Raw genomic sequence first — 20,239 nt, forward strand, 5'->3', positions numbered from 1 at the left:
AAAATGTCTTCATGTTTCATTTCCCCCCTAACAACCATTTGAGGTGGGTCGATTCAGGACCAAGTGACTTGAACAACTTAAATGCAGATCCAAGCTTATTATTCAGTCCACAAGGGTAATTAATTCAGAATAAAGAAGAAAGCAAAGTCTGATGTGGCTCAATTTAATATTACTTTGTGCAGATTTTACTTTGTTCAAAAATGCACTGAACAAGGCCATCCAGATAATGCAAAGAGACAACTTTGAAATCCGTATGTCCTTTGTTTCTAAGGGGATCTGCTCACATCTGTATGTATTTCCAGTACATCCAGCTTCTTTGATGAGTAAGTATAACATCTATTCTGCACTTGTCAGAAATCGATCTTTTTGTGTGGCAGCACCTGCACTTTGGAAGAGAACAGCTACGGGTAGTAGAGGCTTGAAAGCTATCTCTGGTGAAAGCAGCTTTTGGGTCTCTGACAGTTTTGCCTTCCTTACAATATAGGACACAATAGGGACTGTTTACACTCTATATTTCCAAAAGAATAAGGCTGCAATCCTAAACTTGCTTACCTGGTGGTAAGTTCCACTGCATTCAGTAAGATTTCCTTCTGTGTAAACATGATTGGGATTGCAGACTCAGTCACCAAAATAACCCCCAACATAATCTCTGCCAAGAGACTACAAATTCTCAGCTCAGAATTTAGTGTTACTTTTATTTAAAGTACGCCAATTGACACATTTTCTTACTGTGTTTTCTCACATGCTGGCCTGAGCTTCTTTGGAGAAAGGGTGGGATATATGTTTTATTAATAATAACAATAAATTGGGCACTGCTTGTTAAGGAGAAGACCTTAAACTCTCATGGGACACTGATCCCCTGGAAATCTTATTCTATAATAATAAGAGTAATAATAATAATAATAATAATAATAATTAATTAATTTATTATTTATTACTTATACTCCGCCCATCTGGCCGGGCCTTCCCAGCCACCCTGGGCGGCTTCCAACAGGATATTAAAAACACAATAAAACTTCAAACATTAAAAACTTCCCTAAACAGGGCTGCCTCCAGATGTCTTCTGAAAGCCAGATAGTTGTTTATTTCCTTGACATCTGATGGGAGGGCGTTCCACAGTGCAGGCACCACTACCGAAAAGGCCCTGTGCCTGGTTTTTTAGTTTAAGCCTGTAGTTTGAGATCTCAGCAGGCAGTGTACACATGCTGCAAACATATTTCTACATGCACAAGGGCTAGAAGCTTGCAATTCTCAACAAGGTGAATTATCCACTGCCCCCAACACATTTTGCAGGATTCTGTACTGCTGTGGTACTGCAGCACACAGAATGCAGTTTCTCTCTCAAAAGTGGTGCTTATTCTACCGCATCAGTATTCCTCCACTGGATCTAGGGCCATTTTTCCCAGCTCTTACAAGCAACGCATAACAAACAGAAAATTAAGACTGCTGGATAGTACTGTGTGGTAACTAGTTCTGAGAGACATGATACATCTTGTTTGCCTTTCAAATGCCAATAACTTAGAACATTCTTTTCCATTAGCCTTCGGCTGTAATCCTATTCATGCCTGCAATCCTATACATACATAAACGCTTGAGACGAAGTCTCATTGACCTAGTATGACTTCTGAGTCACGAGCATAGGATCGCACTGTTTTATTTCTTGTCTATAAGTGAACACTATTGATTGATGACAGTGCATTTCCTAAATGGAGCCTAGTGCAATTGACTGAATGAAAAACCAGCTGAACATTGCAACACATTTATTTGACTGGAATGGAATGCAGAGGGTTTGGCAGCAAAATTCTAGCTTTTAGATAATAAATAAGGAAAAATGAATTGCATTTTTAGTAACAGGAGTTGTTGCAAACTAAGCACATTCTGGTTTATTATTAGTGTGAAGTGTTGCTTGGGAATTCTAAGAAAGCAAAAAAACAGTTCATGTTTGAAAGGTTGTCTGCTATCTTGATTCAAAATGGCATTCAACTGTATCTAAACATAGATAAATCTCCTTGATCTCAGGAAGCATTATGCAAAATTTGGCTATGATATATTGAGGTGAACAAATTCTTAGAGAACAGGCAACCCCAAAATATAGTAAGTGATGAATGGAGGCTACTTCCAAATCTGCATGTCATATTCCGGTTGCTCTTTCTACCTGCTCTTCTCAAATGAAATTTCAGTGTTGAAAGCTGCAGAGCTGAGTGGATGTTGGTCAATGCCCTTTTTAACTACCCTTTCATTTTGCAGTGAGTTTATGCCTGATTCACAGCGGAAGTAACCAGAGGTGTGGGAAACTGTTTGAAACCACTCCCCCATATACATAGTTGGAGCAATCCTGTTGCACTTTATTTTTTTATGAAGCCCTACTTTAGTTTGGTGATAACAGAATGCTGAATTTAATGGCCCTTTGGCCTGATGCAGTAAGGCTCTTATGTTATTAAGCTTAGATATTATGGTGAACTGTTAAGTTGTGGGTGAACATATCAGACGACACAGCGATTCTTCAAACAGCTCTTGTTTATTCACAGGCCAGGACAGAACTGAACTGAAGGGTTCAGTCAGCCTGCTTATATAGAGCTCCAGTACCACTTTCTAAAACTATCCAATCACTGAACGTCACTTTCGAGCCTTCATTTGCATAACTATCTACAGTATCCATCCAATCACTGAACGTCACTTTCAATCCTTCATTTGCATAACTATCTACAGTATCCCCCTGCTGGCCCAGGGTGAGAACTTCAGTACATAACATGAACAATTCTAGAGAGGCCTCTGCTATGTTTGCTTGCTTTACACATGCTGGGAGATGTTCTCTTATGAGAAAAGTACAGTTATCCCCTTTGTGTTGTCTAAACAGCTGCATCCAGGAACAAGTTGCACCCAGTGGTTTTTTTTTCTAGAAAAAGAGGTGCTGGAGCTCACTGTGAACTTGGTGCTGGAGCTGAGCTCCAGCTGAAAAAAAGAAGCCCTGATTGAACGTCACCTTGTGCGAACTTGGCCACACAGGCCCAGTTGTAGCGGCACCATTTCTGATTCCCACAACTGCAAGAAGGACCTCTTATTGAGCGCATCTGCCTGGGGGAAGGGCCATACTGCAGTAGCATCCACCATTCCTGCAGAAAGCCCCAGGTTCGAATCTTTGCATCTTCTGGTAGGACAAGACATGTCCCTGGCTGAAACCCTAGAGTAAGGTTACCAGACGTCCCTATTTCCCAGGGACAGTCCCCGGATTTACACATCAGTCCCCATACAAAATCCACTGAAGTTGAAAAGTGTCCCTGGATTCATTGAAAAAAATCTGGTAACCTTAGCCTAGAGGGCTGCTGCCAGCCAGGGTTGGTGATACTAATCTTGATGGATCAATGGACTTGACTGCAGATAAAGTGCTTTCCCTGAACAGTGAGCTTGTGTTGCCCAACCCCTCTGTCTTGTCCAGTGTCAGATTTACATATAAGCTAAACAAGCTGTAGCTTAGGGCCCCACCCTCTTGCCCCCCAAAAAATTTATAAAGGAATAAAATACTGGATGTACATTTCCAAGATGTAAGATAAAAAGCAAACTTTGATAAAATACATACTTTGTTACATGCAAATGGCTTTAGATACCTATTAGGTCCATAAATTACCATGTAGCATATATTCAACACAAAAAACAGCAACAATTTGTTGTTGACAAAGGACAGCTGGACATACAAAGCGCCCCATTACCTTTAGTAGCTTAGGGCCTCATCAAACCTAAATCCTGCCCTGGTCTTGTCTGAAGCTGGTGGCGTGGCTCGGCCAGCACAGCCTGACTCAGTTCCTCTCCACCTCCGGGTGCCAGCGAGGGAAGGCGCCTCGGGCTGCGACCCAAGGGACCTGTCAAACGGGACGCAGCTTCCAGTTCAGACGTGCCGGATGAGGAGAGACTTGAACTCAGCGCTCCCAGATTGATGCAGAGGACGCCCGTCCATCCCTCCATCCTTAGCCAACGTGGGAAACTTGGGAGAAGCCTCTAGCGAGGGAAGCGGGTTCAGGGCTCTAAAAATTCCCTGTTTAGGGCAGTTTTTAATGTTTGATCGTGCTTTGAATATTCTGTTGGGAGCCGCCCAGAGTGGCTGGGGAAACCCAGCCAGATGGGCGGGGTATAAATAATAAAATTATTATTATAATTATAAATAAGAAGGGCAAGCTTCTTGGGTGCCTCGCTCATGGCGTGCCAGTCTCACTGCCTGCCACGGGACTCCTGCGCTGCAAATGGTGCTGAAAAGGACAAAATAAAGCGGCTCCTGCTCCTTATGGGATGCAGAGAGCCCGTTTGGAATTCGCCAGGTTTCCCAACGGAGTAAAAGACAGAATGCAACCAAAGCAATGTGAAGCAAAGCGGCAGAGACGCCTGAGCCATTATTTTGGATACAGAACTGCACAACAGGAGAGGGCTTTTATTAGGAGCGACTGCAAATAGCACGCAAGGCTTTGCATTTGTTCATGAGGCAGCACCGTACAAAAAAAGCAAAGCTCCCGCTCTTCCCCTCGCAGCCAGCCTAGCTGGGAAGGAGGCAGCGGTGGCTGGAGCCTGAGAGTTAAAGCAACCATGGCAACCCCGCACCCAATAGCAAAGCCCTCCCCGGCCACGTGACGCGCACTCCGGGGCCGCGCTGTTGCGGAGCGGGCTCCTTCGCTTCCTTTTGACCTTTCACCCCAAGATGGCGGCGCCCGTCGGTCCGCTGAAGTTTTGGAAGCCGGGTAAGGGCTGAACCTCTTGGGGAAGGGGGGTGGGAGTGCAAGAAGCTGAGGTGGGGGGGGGGTGCCGGGGGAAGCTTTGGCGGAAGCGCCTCTTCGCGCGGCTGAAGGGCTCGAAGGGACGGTGGGCGGGGTCCGGGATGCTGCGAGGCGCTTTCCTTGCGGAGGACGGAGAGGAGAAGAAGCCTGTTTCTCTTTCTCCTGGCGCTGCAAAGGCTGCATTGTCTGGGGGGTGGATAACCATCTCCCCACCCCAGGCCGTGTATTCGTGGAACAAACCAAAATAAAAACTGCAGGCGTGTGAGGCTCCTTGGACTTAACGGTCCTTCCTCGGGAACGTGGCGGCGTGAGAGGGGGTACTCTGCACGTGCTCGAGAGCACCTTCACCCACGCCATCCTTACGCTGTTGCTGCTGGTTTGAAAAAACGGGTGGTCGAGTGAGCTCTGCTGTAACGGAGCTTATAGCGCTACTCCCAGCTTCCTGGTGGGATATAGATAGATATAGGTGATAGACAGACAGACAGATAGATAGATAGATAGAGTGCTTTTTTCTAGGGGGACGCATACCCCTAAACATTTTGTGAATCTAAGTTTGGCCTCATTGAGGGGCATTATTTCAATATGAGTAAGAAAAGAAAAGGACGCGGGTGGCGCTGTGGGTAAAACCTCAGCACCTAGGACTTGCCGATCGCATGGTCGGCGGTTCGAATCCCCACAGCGGGGTGCGCTCCTGTCGTTCGGTCCCAGCGCCTGCCAACCTAGCAGTTCAAAAGCACCTCCGGGTGTAAGTAGATAAATAGGGACCGCTTACCAGCGGGAAGGTAAATGGCGTTCCGTGTGCTGCGCTGGCTCGCCAGATGCAGCTTGTCACGCTGGCCACATGACCTGGAAGTGTCTGCGGACAGCGCTGGCTCCCGACCTATAGAGTGAGATGAGCCCACAACCCTAGAGTCTGGCAAGACTGGCCTGAACGGGCAGGGGTACCTTTACCTTTTAAGAAAATGAGAGTATCCCTAAACATTTCTTTTAGAAAAAAACAAAAAGCACTGGATAGATAACTAGATAGGTATAGTATATTGCAGTGAGGGGGAGGGTCTGTGTTGGAGTCCTCTTTCAGTTTCCCTGCTTCCTGTTAATAGGTACTCAAAACCGCTTTGAACCCCCCCCCCCAATCGTATGGTATATAAGGCAAAAACATTCCTCTTCTCCTATGCTAAATAAACAATCTATGGCCTTTTAAACTCTGTGGGGGTGGATATCGTGTTTATTACTATGTAGTATATTTTTGTGTTAACTGCCCTGTGATCCTCAGATGAAGCATGGTATAGAAATTTAATATGAATGAATGAATGAAGCATAATGAGCCTACACTCAGCTTAATAGGCAAAGAACCTCATTCTGGGTTCCCATTCCGAACCAGGCTCATTAGGCACTCTGTTCCGCTCAGTGGAATTTACTAGGGTTAAATGTACATATGGCAAGACTGCGATCCTTATATTTAATTGTCATACTTCTACCCTGCCACTTGGAAGAAAGCTGTATTATAAACCATGGGACTTTTTCAGTTTAAACCTAGCAGTGATCGGATTTGCATCTTTTCTGCCTGCAGTTTATCAAACGAAAGAATGCTTGTTTCAACAGATGTTAACGCAATGGTTCAAACAAATGGGAGAAGTTTAAACCATATATGTAATTTGTTGCACAGAGCTGTAATAATAATATAGAATGTTTCCATATTGATCTCTGCACAATATTAAAAAGGCAAAATTTGAAAACAAGGGACATCTGTGAACTATTAGGAAAAGCTTGTGTGTGACTGAAAAAGCAACAAGGTCAACATTTTCATCTGGTGAAATTAGATCCTGTCCTCATTGGCTCATGGCTTATGAAACAATACAAACTTAGCAGTAAAGGGTTTCTGCAGTGCTAAGCAATCTGCATGCTACCTCTTTGATATATGCATGATGCTCTTGAGATGATTGCCCTGGCGTGAAGGATAATTAGCAGACAGTGTTTCACTGCGTGGATGAAATTTTATAGGCCTATTAATATTTATTTAAATTAGAGTATTGCTCACTTTGGGGTCTGGAGCTAACCTGCCTAAAAATTCAAGAACAGTGTTTGTAGTAATAGTTTCTTTTAGTGTATATTTCTTTGTGCCTAGTCAGAAGTTAGTACACGTTTTTGTTTGCACTGTTTCTATCATAAAGAAAGTGCTGCACAGGAGTGTAAGTAATTGGGAGAGTTATGCTTCCACTTTGGTAGAACAAATATAAATAATAGCCTTTAGGCTGCAATCCTATACACACTTACATGGGAGTAAGGCCAACTGAACACATTTAAATTTACTGCTGAGTAAAAATGCATATGATTGATTGCACTGTTATTGTTATGTAAATGTTTGTTTTGGGTATATGTGAAATTGTTGAAGTCATTGCAATCTTATTTATACTCACCTGAGAGGGAGCTCAATTGAACTTAGTGGGTCTCTTTTCTGAATCAACATGCAGAGGATCAGTGGTGGACTTTGGGCTCTCAAATTTCAGTGGCGTCCTCTGTGATGCTAAAATTTAGTGCCTTCACTTGCGCTCAGTTCTACAGCATTGTTGTGGCGCCGCACCCTAAAACTGCCTCCGATAGGATTGATCTTCGAGCTAGGCTAGGAAACTTAATCAGGCAACTACTGTCCTATGACTGTCCTAAATCAACATTCAGCTTCATTGGATGTCCCCAAATTCTAGTATTATGGAAGAGGCAGAAAACCTTCACCAGACCTTGCCTAATTTTATCATGACCTTTACTCACCTTCTGTCTAACCTTAAAAAAAAATCTGTCTTTATCCGGGAGTTGTTCCAGCACTGTTTTTTTTTACTCTTTTCAGCACCCTTTTCTGTTTAATATCCTTTTTTTGGCATAGCAACCGGAAATGTGAATACAGTGGTACCTCGGGTTACAGACGCTTCAGGTTACAGACTCCGCTAACCCAGAAATAGTACCTTGGGTTAAGAACTTTGCTTCAGGATAAGAAAAGAAATTGTGTGTCGGCGGCGCAGCTGCTGTGGGAGGCCCCATTAGCTAAAGTGGTGCTTCAGGTTAAGAACAGTTTCAGGTTAAGAACGGACCTCCGGAATGAATTAAGTTCTTAACCCGAGGTACCACTGTAATATTTCTAGGGCAGTCAACCATATATCTGTATGAAGGCATTATGATACTAACAGATTTATTTTCAGTTCCTTTCCTAAAGATCCCTAGCATGAGAATTGGATGTTTGTTCCTATTCTTGTTTTCTGTTCTCTAACCTGTTGCTGATTCATAAAGCGGATTTCTTGCCTCATATTACATGATTGCAAATTTATTCAGGAGTCATTGGTGAGGGACTTCATCAAAAGTTTTTTGAAAGTTGAAGTACACAATGTTTTTCCAGATTTTCCCCTATCTACATGCTCACTGACACACTCAAAAAGGTTAGTCAGATGCTAGTCAGTCTTGCTCCAGCAAGACCTGCTCTTCGATATGCTTGGTAATTTTATCTACACATATTGATTGGCATTGAGGAAATTATTGCTGCTTTTTGAAACTGGTTCTTTTGAGCATACTGGATGGTAAATTTAATCTGAAACTATTTTTTGTTAAGTATTATACTGCCGTTTATTTACCACAGGCAATGTTGCAAATTAAACCTTCCAACTCTTATGACCTTGACTGCCATAGAAACTATAATTTGATTGGATTTTAGGTTCTACCAATTCTTTTGTTAGCTTCTGACAAGAACATTGCATTTGCAGAAGTGATGTACATGATTCATGCCATATATATTTATGATACATCTTTGGACATTGTGTTGCTTCTATTGATCACCAGCATGAGCCAAGTTTTAACAAAGATTGTGCTTGAACTCTCAGATATTTTTAATTGGAACTGACGAGAAACAGGCTGGGAAGTAATGGCTCTTATTGCCTCTGCAGGAATAATTTGGAAGTGACCAATTACTTCATTATTGCCTGAATTCATTTTTTGTGCACCTGTAGAATATGGTGGCAGATGTATAATGAATGTGAAACATTAGCTATCAATTATGAGTTGTATACAATTAAGCCCTCCTCAGCGACCCATTGAAATTGATAAAACCAAAGGTAGTCACGTTTATTAACTTCAATGGGTCTGTTAGCAGGACAAGTATTGAATTCTGCATTATGCCTGTATTGTCCCCATGCTGATACCTTTCCCAAGTAAGATCTAGTTTGTTTGAGGCGTGCTGGTTTCTTTGGGACCATTTAGTGCTGCACAGTTGCATCAACAACAAGTCATGGCAATGATTTGTCCTTGAATAAGAAATCACCCAGAGATGATCTCCAGTTTGTCCAATATCAAGAAGAACATCCAATTGAAGCATATTGGCTACCAAATGTGTTGGGATGCTGATGCATAGTGAGGAAAGTTTCATGCTTGTCATTATGGCTATGCAGTTCTGAACTACTTTTGACAAATCGACGAAATCTTTGAAGTTTCCTAGAACTAAAAGTCACCATCACATCTGAGCTTAATGAAGTAGAAGGTTGGGCTGTAAACTAACCAACTACTGAGAAGCTCGTGAATGATAAACAGTGCTACTCTACAAAATAACAACTTGACCATCATGACATATATAACCAGACATACATGTTTATACTAACAGAAAACACACTGTTAAGTTTTACTCAGAGAAGACCCATTGAAATTAATTGACCTAATTTAGTCATGTTCTGCGGGAGGCAGTGGAAGACAGGAGTGCCTGGTGTGCTCTGGTCCATGGGGTCACGAAGAGTCAGACACGACTAAACAACTAAACGACAACAAGTCATGTTCATTAATTCAGTAGGAGTACTATGAATAAACCAAATACCACCCCATGCATATGGACAAATATGTAAATGTGTCAGGAAAACCAAGTTTTGGAAAAACTGGGTGCATGGGGATCTTCAAAATTGTGATTGCAAGGATATATACACACACATGCTACTTGAGTGCTGCTCATACTCTCCTGGAAATGTATCCTGACTGGGCCTAAGTCAGCCTGGCATAATTAGAGGTTTTCATTTATTGTGTTCTGCAACCATATGGCATAGCTCCTACAAACTGAAGGGCATCTCAATGAACTTGCGTAGGGAAAACTGCAAATTATGCATATCCATAATGATGGGGGTGTTGTTGTTTTCTCCTTGGAACATCAGTTGCATGATTCAGCACTTACAGCTGTCAGTAGCTCTTTAGTAATCTGCAGCAAATCCACAAGGATTAATGATATGGTTTTGAAAGGTAAATTTATTTCTGACTAAATGTTTGCTTGTAGTTTGTTTGTAGTTGTTGCGGGCATTATTAAGTGAGCCTTCGAAAAGATAAAACATCTTGAAACATGCATCCTATATGCGTGATAAGTCCTTCTGAGTTGAGCAGGCTCTGTCATCATCGGCACACTTCTTATGGAGCTAAGCCATACTGGATTCAGTGAAATTATTTCTTAATAAATGTACATAGAATTGCTGTCTTCAGGTCCCTATTCAATGAATGCATTTAGGATTGGGCCTTGCAGTTGGCTTCTGTGCATGCCTACTCAAAAGTAATCATTAGTGATATCAGTAGGGCATACTCATAAATAAATGCATAATTTGTTAGAGTGTGGTGAACTGCATTCCATCATTAATAAAGAGAAATGAGGGAGTGGGGAAGTTCTGTGTCTTGTAGTTAGAAAATGGCATGTGCTAAATATGCTGAATTTTCTCCTTTTTTATTTTGCAAGCTTTTAAATAAAGGTTTGCCAACTTACCTAGAAAACCCCCAGTCACTCCTGCTTCTGAGATTTTAACAGCCATAGAAATTAGCTGGGTTGATTGTACACTATGAGAACCAGCATGACCCCCTGCTAATGTCACTGAATACACTAGTTGTTACAGACAAACAGTGGCAGCCCCATTAAAGACACGGGAGCATGATTAGGAAAATGTAGGAACACGTTTTTCTAACCTTATTTCAATTATTAAATTGGTCCCAATAGGCAATCCTGCTGTTCTAAATGGTGTCTCGCTTCTTTTTAATGTGTCCAGCGAAGTTTTCTACAGAAAATAAATTTAAAACTTTATGGAGGATTCTACATTACAAGTACCCAGCTGACAGCCAATACCATCCACATAGAGTGACAGTGTTGGAAGGCTCTATTTAACTCGGTAAAACCTGTTTACATAAAAATGGGGACAAGGTTTTATAGGCCTTGCATTGCCCACACAGACACACACTGGTTATGTATAGATACTCAATCCTCCCCATGGAGGATCAGCTGGGCAGTGGGGAAAGGTGGGTGGGACTTCCTGGGGCTTGGTGTGCTGGCTAAGGGCAAGCTATGTCTAGTGGTTTAAACAAACAAATTTTGAATATCTTAGCATTCACACTGGTTTGTAATTCTCCCTTGCATGATAGCCTTGGATGTTACAAAAGCTACAGAGGTTAATTCTGATAAACTTATCTTTCCACTTTCTTTGCATTTGTCTAAAAGTCTTGTCATCCTATTAGTAGTGACATTTATTTATTTGGTCATACAGGGACAGAAGGGCCTGGTGTCAGCCTTTCAGAGGAGAGACAGAGCGCTGGTGAAAGCTCTAGTGTTTCAGTGATCTATAATCCGTATGTTTCCCTTTCTATTGAACAACAGAGGCAAAAACTACCAGTTTTTAAGGTATCAATTTCTTTAAGTACTTTGCATCATCGTGCACATTATCTTCTGGGTATTTTGCCATTTCTTCTACATTTTCTTTGCAGTATGAAAAATGAGAGTGCATTTGCAACATAGAAAGTGCATTTCTCTGCAAAACAATTTTTTAGAACATTCAGTTATTTTGTACAGTAACTCTGAGTGGATGAAAATGCACACGTCCCGCTATCAGTTTAGGCACATGTTGGATTCAGTGGGCTTTAAGGAGTTTGTGCTAGGTTGTAATCTATGCTGTTTTTGTGCAAACACTTCTCTCAGTTGATGTTTTGAACTTGTTTTCTTCAGCCATTCTAAATCACATTTGAATATCTATTTTTCTTTCAGCTTAGAAATCACATCCTTTATCTGGTAGAAAATTATCAGACATTGGTGATTGTTGGAGAAACAGGATGTGGGAAAAGCACTCAGATTCCTCAAGTGAGTATGAAATGATTCATTTTTCTTCATCTGTAGGAATTTATACTCTTACCCTTCAACCCAGTACAGAGGGTAGTTTGCAAGTACAATAAAAGCCGAAGAATATATAAAAGCAGCATAAATGCAAAGAACAGAGTCCAACATTGTATAAATGGACTTCTGCTCTAACAATGGGACTTCACCTTTCTTTCTCCTGCATGTAGTCCACATTTTCTCTGGAGGGCCCCTTAGCATTAAAGCAGATTTTGAGGGCGTCTAGAAGGCTACAAAGGTGAGATGAAGAAGTTGGAAGTCCTTTTGCATGAGCATCTTAGCATGGACAGCGTTGGGTGCAATACAGCATCTACAAAATGGATCAAATTAAATAAAAAAGTTAAGAGATAATATGACATCTTTGTTAGGTGCCTGAAAAGTCTTTCTGAGGAAGGCATGGGGAACCACCACTGACCGCTCCCTCCCCCTTTAAACCCCTCACAATTCCCCAGATAGTAGGAGAACTTGTGAAACTCTTATGAGGATCACAACAGGAACATGTGGAGACAGATGATCCTTCAGGTACCCTGGCCCCAGGCTGTGAACTTAGATAGATAGGAGAGGCAGGAAGGTTCCTTGTGCTAACAGAAATTGTTGCACTGGCTTCCGCTAGTGCAACTATTTAACTTAGAATTTTTATACCATCTATGTTAATAACTTTGTTTCCTGATTACAGTATCTAACAGAAGCTGGCTGGACTGCCGAAGGGAGAGTGGTGGGAGTAACACAACCCCGGAGAGTTGCTTGTGTTTCAGTGAGTGCCTCCAGTTCAAACTATTTGTCTGCGTATTATTCTTTTGGGGAATGATAATATGTTCTAACCTTTTGTATAGCACTGTTCATATCAACTTTTGATACAACCCAGTGCATAGCTAAGCATTCCTGAATCTCATTAAAATCCATGTAGTAATGGGACCTTAACTGGGCTCCGTAACTGATTGTCTTCTGACACAGAGTCCGACAGATGCTGACTTGCTCAAGGCCCTATGTTTTCAGTGAAAATCTTTGCAATAGGGTGTTAGCCCAGTTTCCCCTCCTCCCTAATGATGTGTGTAGTAAGAACAAAGTAATTTGTTTCTTTCCCCCATCACAATTGAGCATGAATTCTGGTGAAGAATTCCTTCTTGTTTTGACTGAAACATTGAGCAAGTATTGGTGAAAGCATCTTTCTCAGGGTTTGCTGTCCTGCTTCCAGTTTTTTGTCGATGGGTTTAAACTGCCACATCCTGTGGGTCTCTCAATGGAAGCCATTTGCTGGAATAACATCATGGTCAAGCAAAAGATTTTACTTCGAGGAGATGCAGTGCATAGCAGTTTAAAACTCATCAGCTTAAAAGTAGGAACAAAATAAAAAAAAATCCTTCCAGTAGCACCTTAGAGACCAGCTAAGTTTGTTATTGGTATGAGCTGAGTATCTGAAGAAGTGTGCATGCACACAGAAGCTCGTACCAATAACAATCTTAGTTGGTCTCTAAGGTGCTACTGGAAGGAATTTTTAAATTTTGTTTTGACTATGGCAGACCAACACGGCTATCTACCTGTAATTAAAAGTAGGAAGTTAGGGTGGTGAGAACAGCTTTGTACAGGATCCAAAGAAGCATGTAACCATTAAAACATGGTTCATATTTTTTTATTACAAGGGCTTGAAGTAGGGTGCAGAAAATATTTAACATTTTTGCAGCCCTTGTTCATTTATTGTGTGATTGTTCTTTGCCAGAAGGGTAGTTATCATTGTTATTTTACAAAATTTTGAACTAGCAGTTATGATGTGCAGGGCTTACACACACACACACACACATATATATATGCATGCTATATTACAGGCATTCTGTTTAGAGAGAATTTTTGCGTCTTCTAAAATGTGCTCCAGGCTGTGTATTTACACACAATTTGGATTTGCATTTTTATGCTTGTTTTTAGTTTGTTTCAAGGCTGCATAGCTTTACCATATGGCCCATTTTGATGAACAAATGTGAAACGTGCCTGGATATTTAAGCCTTTGGCACAAAAGCCTTTCATGGATCCAGTTTGTGCTTTCATTTGTAGCACTATAACTAATTGAAATTGATTTTTAGAGTGGGCTGCTTATTGCTGATAAGAACATTGTTAGAGAAAGCAGTCTTGAAGAAACATAAGCACGACATGGGGAGGAAGCAGAGGATTCAATTTTCAGTTTCAAGTGGCTACTGCAGATTCAATTTTCAGCCTGCCATCTCCAGTTAAGGGAGTTCAGGTAGCTGAGCTAGGAATTTCCTCAGTAGGAAAGTTGTTGCCAAACAGAGCAGACAGTACTGGGCTAGTGGACAAGTGGTTTGGCTTTGTACAATGCAGTTTTTCTATTCATATGAAGTGTGAGGGGTTTTAAGCTTGTTAGTCTCTGTCTCTTCAGTAAGCTGGAAATATTGGGAGTGCAGGAGATGAAAATATATTGCCTGAAAACATGGAGTCAAGAAGAAAGGGACAATGGGAAGATGATGTACAAAGAAAAGGCTTCAGTGCTTTTGTGCAACTTATGCTTTGGAAATAGCCAAGCATTCTAAAAATAGGTCTGTAGAAGTAGTTATATTAGTCTCCTGTTCCAAAACAGGAAAGTTCTGCAACACTAAAAAAATGGCAGGAATGTATTGTGGCATAAAATTTGGTGGCTAGACCTCACTCTTTTCGGTGCTAGAAACTGGTGGTGTGTTTTAGACCCTTATCCTTGAGCAATGGCCTTCTGGGTTGAAAAACCTAGTTGTTCAGGCGTTTTAATGTTGAGACTTTTGCCATTCAAAATTTTGTCTTTTGAATTAGGAAAGTATGAAAATTGAGAGGGCGGAAAGCTAGCTGTTAATCCATATATCCAGGAATTAAGCTGACTGTATGATTCCACCTTCCTATTTCTAACCATTCATCAATCCTATTTTTTAATTCACATAGGCTGACAGTAAGCCAGCACTGTATAGGTGGTTCCTGAGAGGAGATGTTTTTATCTGTGACCATTTGAGAAGTCTTGCAATGCATGCAAGGCACTGAGGGATTCTATGGAAAGTGTTAATACATCATGAAGCGCCAGCCTAACTGCTAATACAATTGTAGGCCGTTATATCCTGGGGCTACAGCTGGCACAACTAGAATTCATCCAGAGTCAAGTGGTTGATTGTAATTGAGGGAATACATGCATTATAAATAGCCTGCCTGCTGTATAAATGGATTCTAGCTACATTGATGTTCCAGTCTCAGCTTTCTGAGTTTGATGTTTATAAACAATTTTATATAATAATAAGTTTGGTGTTTATAAATAATAATAAAAAAATTATTTGTTTATTATTATTATTGTTTGGGCAATCAAAACCTTGTGTTGAGTGACTAATATGAGTAGAGTTTTCAAATATAGGTTGTGCTAAACCTGTAGGTCGTGCAGTCCCTGTAGAAGCACAGTAATTGCAACTCCACTGATCCTAAAAGATCCCTGTCATACGAGGGATGCTTGTGCAGAAGTTATATAATTGTCCAACAGGATTAGCTCAGTTTAGCCAAATTAGCTGAATTCAATTTCTAACTACGTACACATGTCAATTATTATTAATGGCACCTAGTTCAAGAATTAAGTTTTGTTTGATGTCTACAGTTTTAAACCTCCTCCTCATCTTCCTTCTATTAGATCGCAGGCCGGGTAGCTGAGGAAAGGGGTGCCTTGCTGGGTCATGAAGTTGGGTACTGCATACGATTTGATGATTGTACTGATCCACAAGCTACAAGGATTAAGGTAACATCTTTGAACAAATGCCTGTGACCCATAGGTGCAGAAATTAGTGTCCCTTGCTTTATCTTCCTAATCCAGTGAAATGTATACCCATTTCTTTATTCCATACATAGCACTAAAACACTATTCCATACTCAGCACTATACATAGCACCATACATAGCCAGTAGAGATTCATAGGCTGAGAAAACGCAGTAGACGCAAGAGAAACCTGCAAAAATGTACATGTTGCAGCACCTGTTCAGTATTCCAGACAGGTAGGCGTGCCCTTCTCCAGGGGACTCCATTTCCCCTCACCCCCACCTAGCTTTCTGTTGTTAGATAAAGTTGCTTGTCACTTCTACACAATTTGGAGTTCCCACAATCACGCTGGTACCTTCTTGTATGTCGATATTGCTTTCCTGGCTTCATAAGGATGCATTCTGGGCTCTGAACTTTGGAAATGCAGAGAATTGTGTATCTGTTGCCTAGAGTTTTGTGCTGCTGAAGTTGCTGAACAAGTCGTTGATTGTTCTTGTATCTGTGTTTTAGTTCCTGACTGATGGAATGCTGGTGAGAGAAATGATGGCTGATCCATTGCTAACAAGATACAGGTTAGGCTAACAACCCTTTTAACTGCTGTATACATTAATGATGTAAGGCTTCCCCCACCTTTTCCTTTTGCTCACATTTATCTTTAGTTTGGCAGCAGTGATTAACTTTTCATTTTGCTTATTGTTCTGTAATTTGCCATGGATACTTATGGAACTTAATAAAACAATAAATTCTGAGCACCACCTTCTGTAATTGTGCATCGAGTTAGGAGCAGCGCCAATGAAGTACAGTGCCCTTGATCCCAGAGGAATACCACAATTTGTCAGGGTTGAAGAACCTCTGTCCCAGGGGCTGAATGCAGCTGTCTAGGCTTCTGCATCCAGCTCTTGAGCCTCTTCTCTCAGGCCACACACCCTTGCCCCAGCTGTACCCTTCACCAGTCCTGTTCTGTGCTGTCCTTGACTACATTTGCCAGGCGCAGATGTGTCATTGAACTGTGTTAATGCCTTCTTCTTGTCCGGATGGAAGATGGAGGGGTGTCTGTGTAGAAACCCCTGACTTTTGTGTGGTTGGAATGTACAGTGGTACCTCGGGTTAAGAACTTAATTTGTTCTGGAGGTCCGTTCTTAACCTGAAACTGTTCTTAACCTGAGGTACCACTTTAGCTAATGGGGCACGATTTTTGTTCTGTTCTCAGTAATGCGCTGAACTGAGGAAAGAGTCACATTTGTTGCTCCACCCACTGTTATTACCCAGTACTGTAGTCACACCCAGTTTTACCTCTGTCCCCACCTGTACTGACTGTTGGGATACTGCTGGGAAGACGGGGGCATCAGGCAGTCCCCCAGCTGGCTCCAGCCACCGGCCGGCAGCCGGTCTCCCTTGGAACAGTATCAATTAGCGACACGAGCCTCAGATACGTTTAGAAACCCGTGCATGCTCTATCAGCAGAGTGTGTAAGTCTTTTCACAGCAGAAGAGGTGGACAGAGAAATGTGTAAGCATAATGTACAACATTTTATTAAGCATAGTTCAGGAACAAAGTAAAGCATGTCTGCTTCCCTTCCTCTCCAGCAAAACAGCAGTAATGCAAAAGCTATATACAAACGGAAGTTCCCAGCAAGTGCTGGAAGTAAACAGGCATTCAACATATAATAGTCATGCCTGTTCCCTTTTAAGGAGGAACGGAACTATATCCTAAGACTGACGTGCGGCCTCCCAAAGGTTGCTCATAAGGAAATGTGGCCCTTAAGCTGAAACTGGTTCCCTGTCCCTGGTATAAATGAACTTGCACGCACAATCTTCAGGCCTCACATTTTGTACTTTTACCGTAAGGAGTTATTGGCTTAAGAAAAACTATCCCTAGCGTTTCATTACCCATTCCATTTTCCCCCCACAGTCGTGTTTAATTTATGGTTATTGCAGCTCTGCTGGAGTTTTAAATTCAGCTGAGTCATAAATGTGTGACTTTCAAGATCAGCTTGCATACTACTTCCATAATTATTTGAATTCTGCCTATTATATAATGTGTTACACTTGGTAAATTGGAATTTTTAAGGGGAACGTAATTTCAGCTTTCATATCTCATAATTGGAACTCTGCTCTTTTCTCTTTGATTCAGTGTCATCATGTTGGATGAAGCCCACGAGAGGACCTTATATACAGATATTGCCATTGGCTTATTAAAAAAGGTTAGAGCTCTCTTTGTGCATCCTGCCCCCATTCCCCCACAGTTATTTAATTTCTGAATTGAGCAAAAGGTTATAGTGTTTCTAGAATTATAACCTGCTCAGAGTGTCTATTCAGTTGCCTGTGTTTGTGAGCTGATTACCTATGTCCTACTATCAAAGAGTTTGCTGCTCTGTTAAGCTTGCAATGGTGCTAATTTTGAGTTGATTTTCATAATGGATGCTATTCTAGAAGGAACAGTTCTGATGGAAACAGCAAGATGAATCCTACCATACTTGTTAATAGTTTACAGGGCTTTAAGACATTTTCCTAAGGTTTGTAAGCATGATACACCGGTGGTGGGGATTGTTTTAGTGGTAGCATATTACTTAAGCTCATACACCTACATGATTTTCAAACGTGGGAATATCTGGCTTGGTTTGCAATGCATAGACTCTGAACAGGATAAGTCATTTCCTGAAAAACAGAGATACTTGATTTTGCTATTGTTTTTGTATGCATATGAGACCAATGTCTTTCATAAATTATACAAACAGTTCTGGGGTTCTGTGGTGATTAACCATAATTGAGCATTAAAAAACCCCTGCTGTGTCTCACAGGTTCAGAAGAAACGAGGAGACCTTCGCCTGATTGTTGCATCAGCTACACTGGATGCAGAGGTAGAACTAACATGTTAGATTCAAATAATTTTCCCATTTTATTTTTGATAGAAAATGAAACACTTATCATCTTGTATTTCATTCTGTAGAAGAGTAACGGGGAGCCTGTGGCCCCCCCAGATGTTGACATCTCCCATCATATTGTATCACTGGCTATACTGACTGGGTCTGATGAGAGTTAGAGGTTAACAACATCTGGAGGTTCTCTTCAGTAGAGTATGGGACATGGTAGCCTAATCAACACATTCATGCAGAGGCAGACCAAACCCCATCAGAATAGTTGGCAGTTGAACAAAATCACTGTTAAGTTTTTATGTTAACTCCCTTTAATTTAGCAGGTCTCTCTCCCTACCCCAATTCAGTTTGGGCAGGGGAGCTAATTTCTTAACAATGAAAATTTTGGAGGTGGTGGAAGGGGGAAAGGGTTTTCAGCTTTCATTTTAATCTCACCCAGATAACTTTCACAGCTGAAATGCTTGCCTTTCATTGAGGTGAACATTTATGAAGCCACTAAGATTTGTATTTCCAATCCAAGTAAAATAAAATTTGGATGGTATTGCCTACACTTAATCTGCTGGTACTAATGTGCATAAAGCTTAAGCTTAATTGCTATTAGTTTTGGGTTACACTACATGCTATTTCCCTGAACTCTGTGAAATGAATCGTTTTTAGAAGGTTCTAGAGCAGATAATACCCAATTTGTGAAATTGTGTGGTCAGTTTATTTTAAAAGGGATTAGATTTATTCATATTTATGAAATAGTTATTGCAAAAATTGCAACTTTTGCATTCTTTCTGTTTGATCTGTTTTTTTTCCCTGTTTTTGGTTAAAAATCAAAAGGCTGCACCCTTTACATTGGTAACATGACTTAAAACTTCTGATGTCAGCCATATTTTCTCCAAAATATCTGATATTACTAGATTAAGCAAATTAGGAAGAAATTACAAAACCAAGGATACCTAGACTGGTTGCTACTTTGAAAAACATTTCAGCACTAGTTATGGAGAAATGTACCGTATTTTTCGCCCTATAGGATGCACTTTTCCCCCTCCAAAAATGAAGGGGAAATCTGTGTGTGTCCTATGGGGCGAATACAGGCTTTCGCTGAAGCTTGGAGAGCGAGAGGCGTCGGTGCGCACTTTATCACCGCACTTCACTTTATCAGCACTTTATTCCCGCGGGGCTCCCCAGGCTGCGGATAGCAGCCTGCTGCACGGAGCGCGGGGCGCGCTGAAGCAGAGCACCCCGCGCTTTGGGCAGACATCGGCCAGCCCCACAAGCTTGGGGGACAGTGGGGAGGCGTAGCGCTGCCATCCCACTGTTCCCCGACCTGGTTTGGTTTCCCCGACCTGGTTTTGGGGGGGAAATAAAGGAAATTTCCCCCCCTTTATTCCCCCCCCAAAAAACTAGGTGCGTCCTATGGGACGAAAAATACGGTACTTGTTAATGTTATTAGGTTATATATTGAAGTATGTTTTGTAGCAGCATAAAATATCAGAAGTTCACAGAGATGGATTAAATTATATTGCTCGACCTCCATAGGGCTGGGGTGGCAAATCTGAGCCTGCAAGCTGGGTCAGACCTGCCCAAGTAATTCTAAGTAGCCTAGCAGGAACTAACTTTAATTTACCACCACCAGCAAAATCTGTGTCAGAAGTCGTTTCCCTCTTTGAGCATCCTGTCACCATCTGCTTGCAGGGA

General features: G+C 41.5%; 1 protein-coding gene across 4 annotated transcripts in view; it reads left to right on the forward strand.

Moving 5' to 3' along the window:
- Nucleotides 1–304: 304 nt before the first annotated feature.
- The window catches only part of DHX35 (DEAH-box helicase 35), a 42,635-nt gene continuing 22,700 nt past the window's right edge, over nt 305–20,239 (forward strand). For 3 of the 4 annotated variants that reach the window (XM_053394056.1, XM_053394058.1, XM_053394059.1), the window contains exons 1-8: nt 4,620–4,724; nt 11,294–11,427; nt 11,788–11,880; nt 12,590–12,667; nt 15,557–15,661; nt 16,189–16,250; nt 17,812–17,881; nt 18,479–18,538. In XM_053394056.1, the coding sequence (XP_053250031.1) occupies nt 4,685–4,724; nt 11,294–11,427; nt 11,788–11,880; nt 12,590–12,667; nt 15,557–15,661; nt 16,189–16,250; nt 17,812–17,881; nt 18,479–18,538 (642 nt within the window). In that variant the 5' untranslated portion in view covers nt 4,620–4,684. Of the gene's footprint in view, nt 324–4,619; nt 4,725–11,293; nt 11,428–11,787; nt 11,881–12,589; nt 12,668–15,556; nt 15,662–16,188; nt 16,251–17,811; nt 17,882–18,478; nt 18,539–20,239 lie in introns of those variants that run through there. The other variant, XM_053394057.1, reaches the window with a different exon arrangement.

This window comes from Podarcis raffonei, chromosome 6 (genome assembly GCF_027172205.1).
Source record: "Podarcis raffonei isolate rPodRaf1 chromosome 6, rPodRaf1.pri, whole genome shotgun sequence".
In the NCBI taxonomy this organism is placed as follows: domain Eukaryota; kingdom Metazoa; phylum Chordata; class Lepidosauria; order Squamata; family Lacertidae; genus Podarcis; species Podarcis raffonei.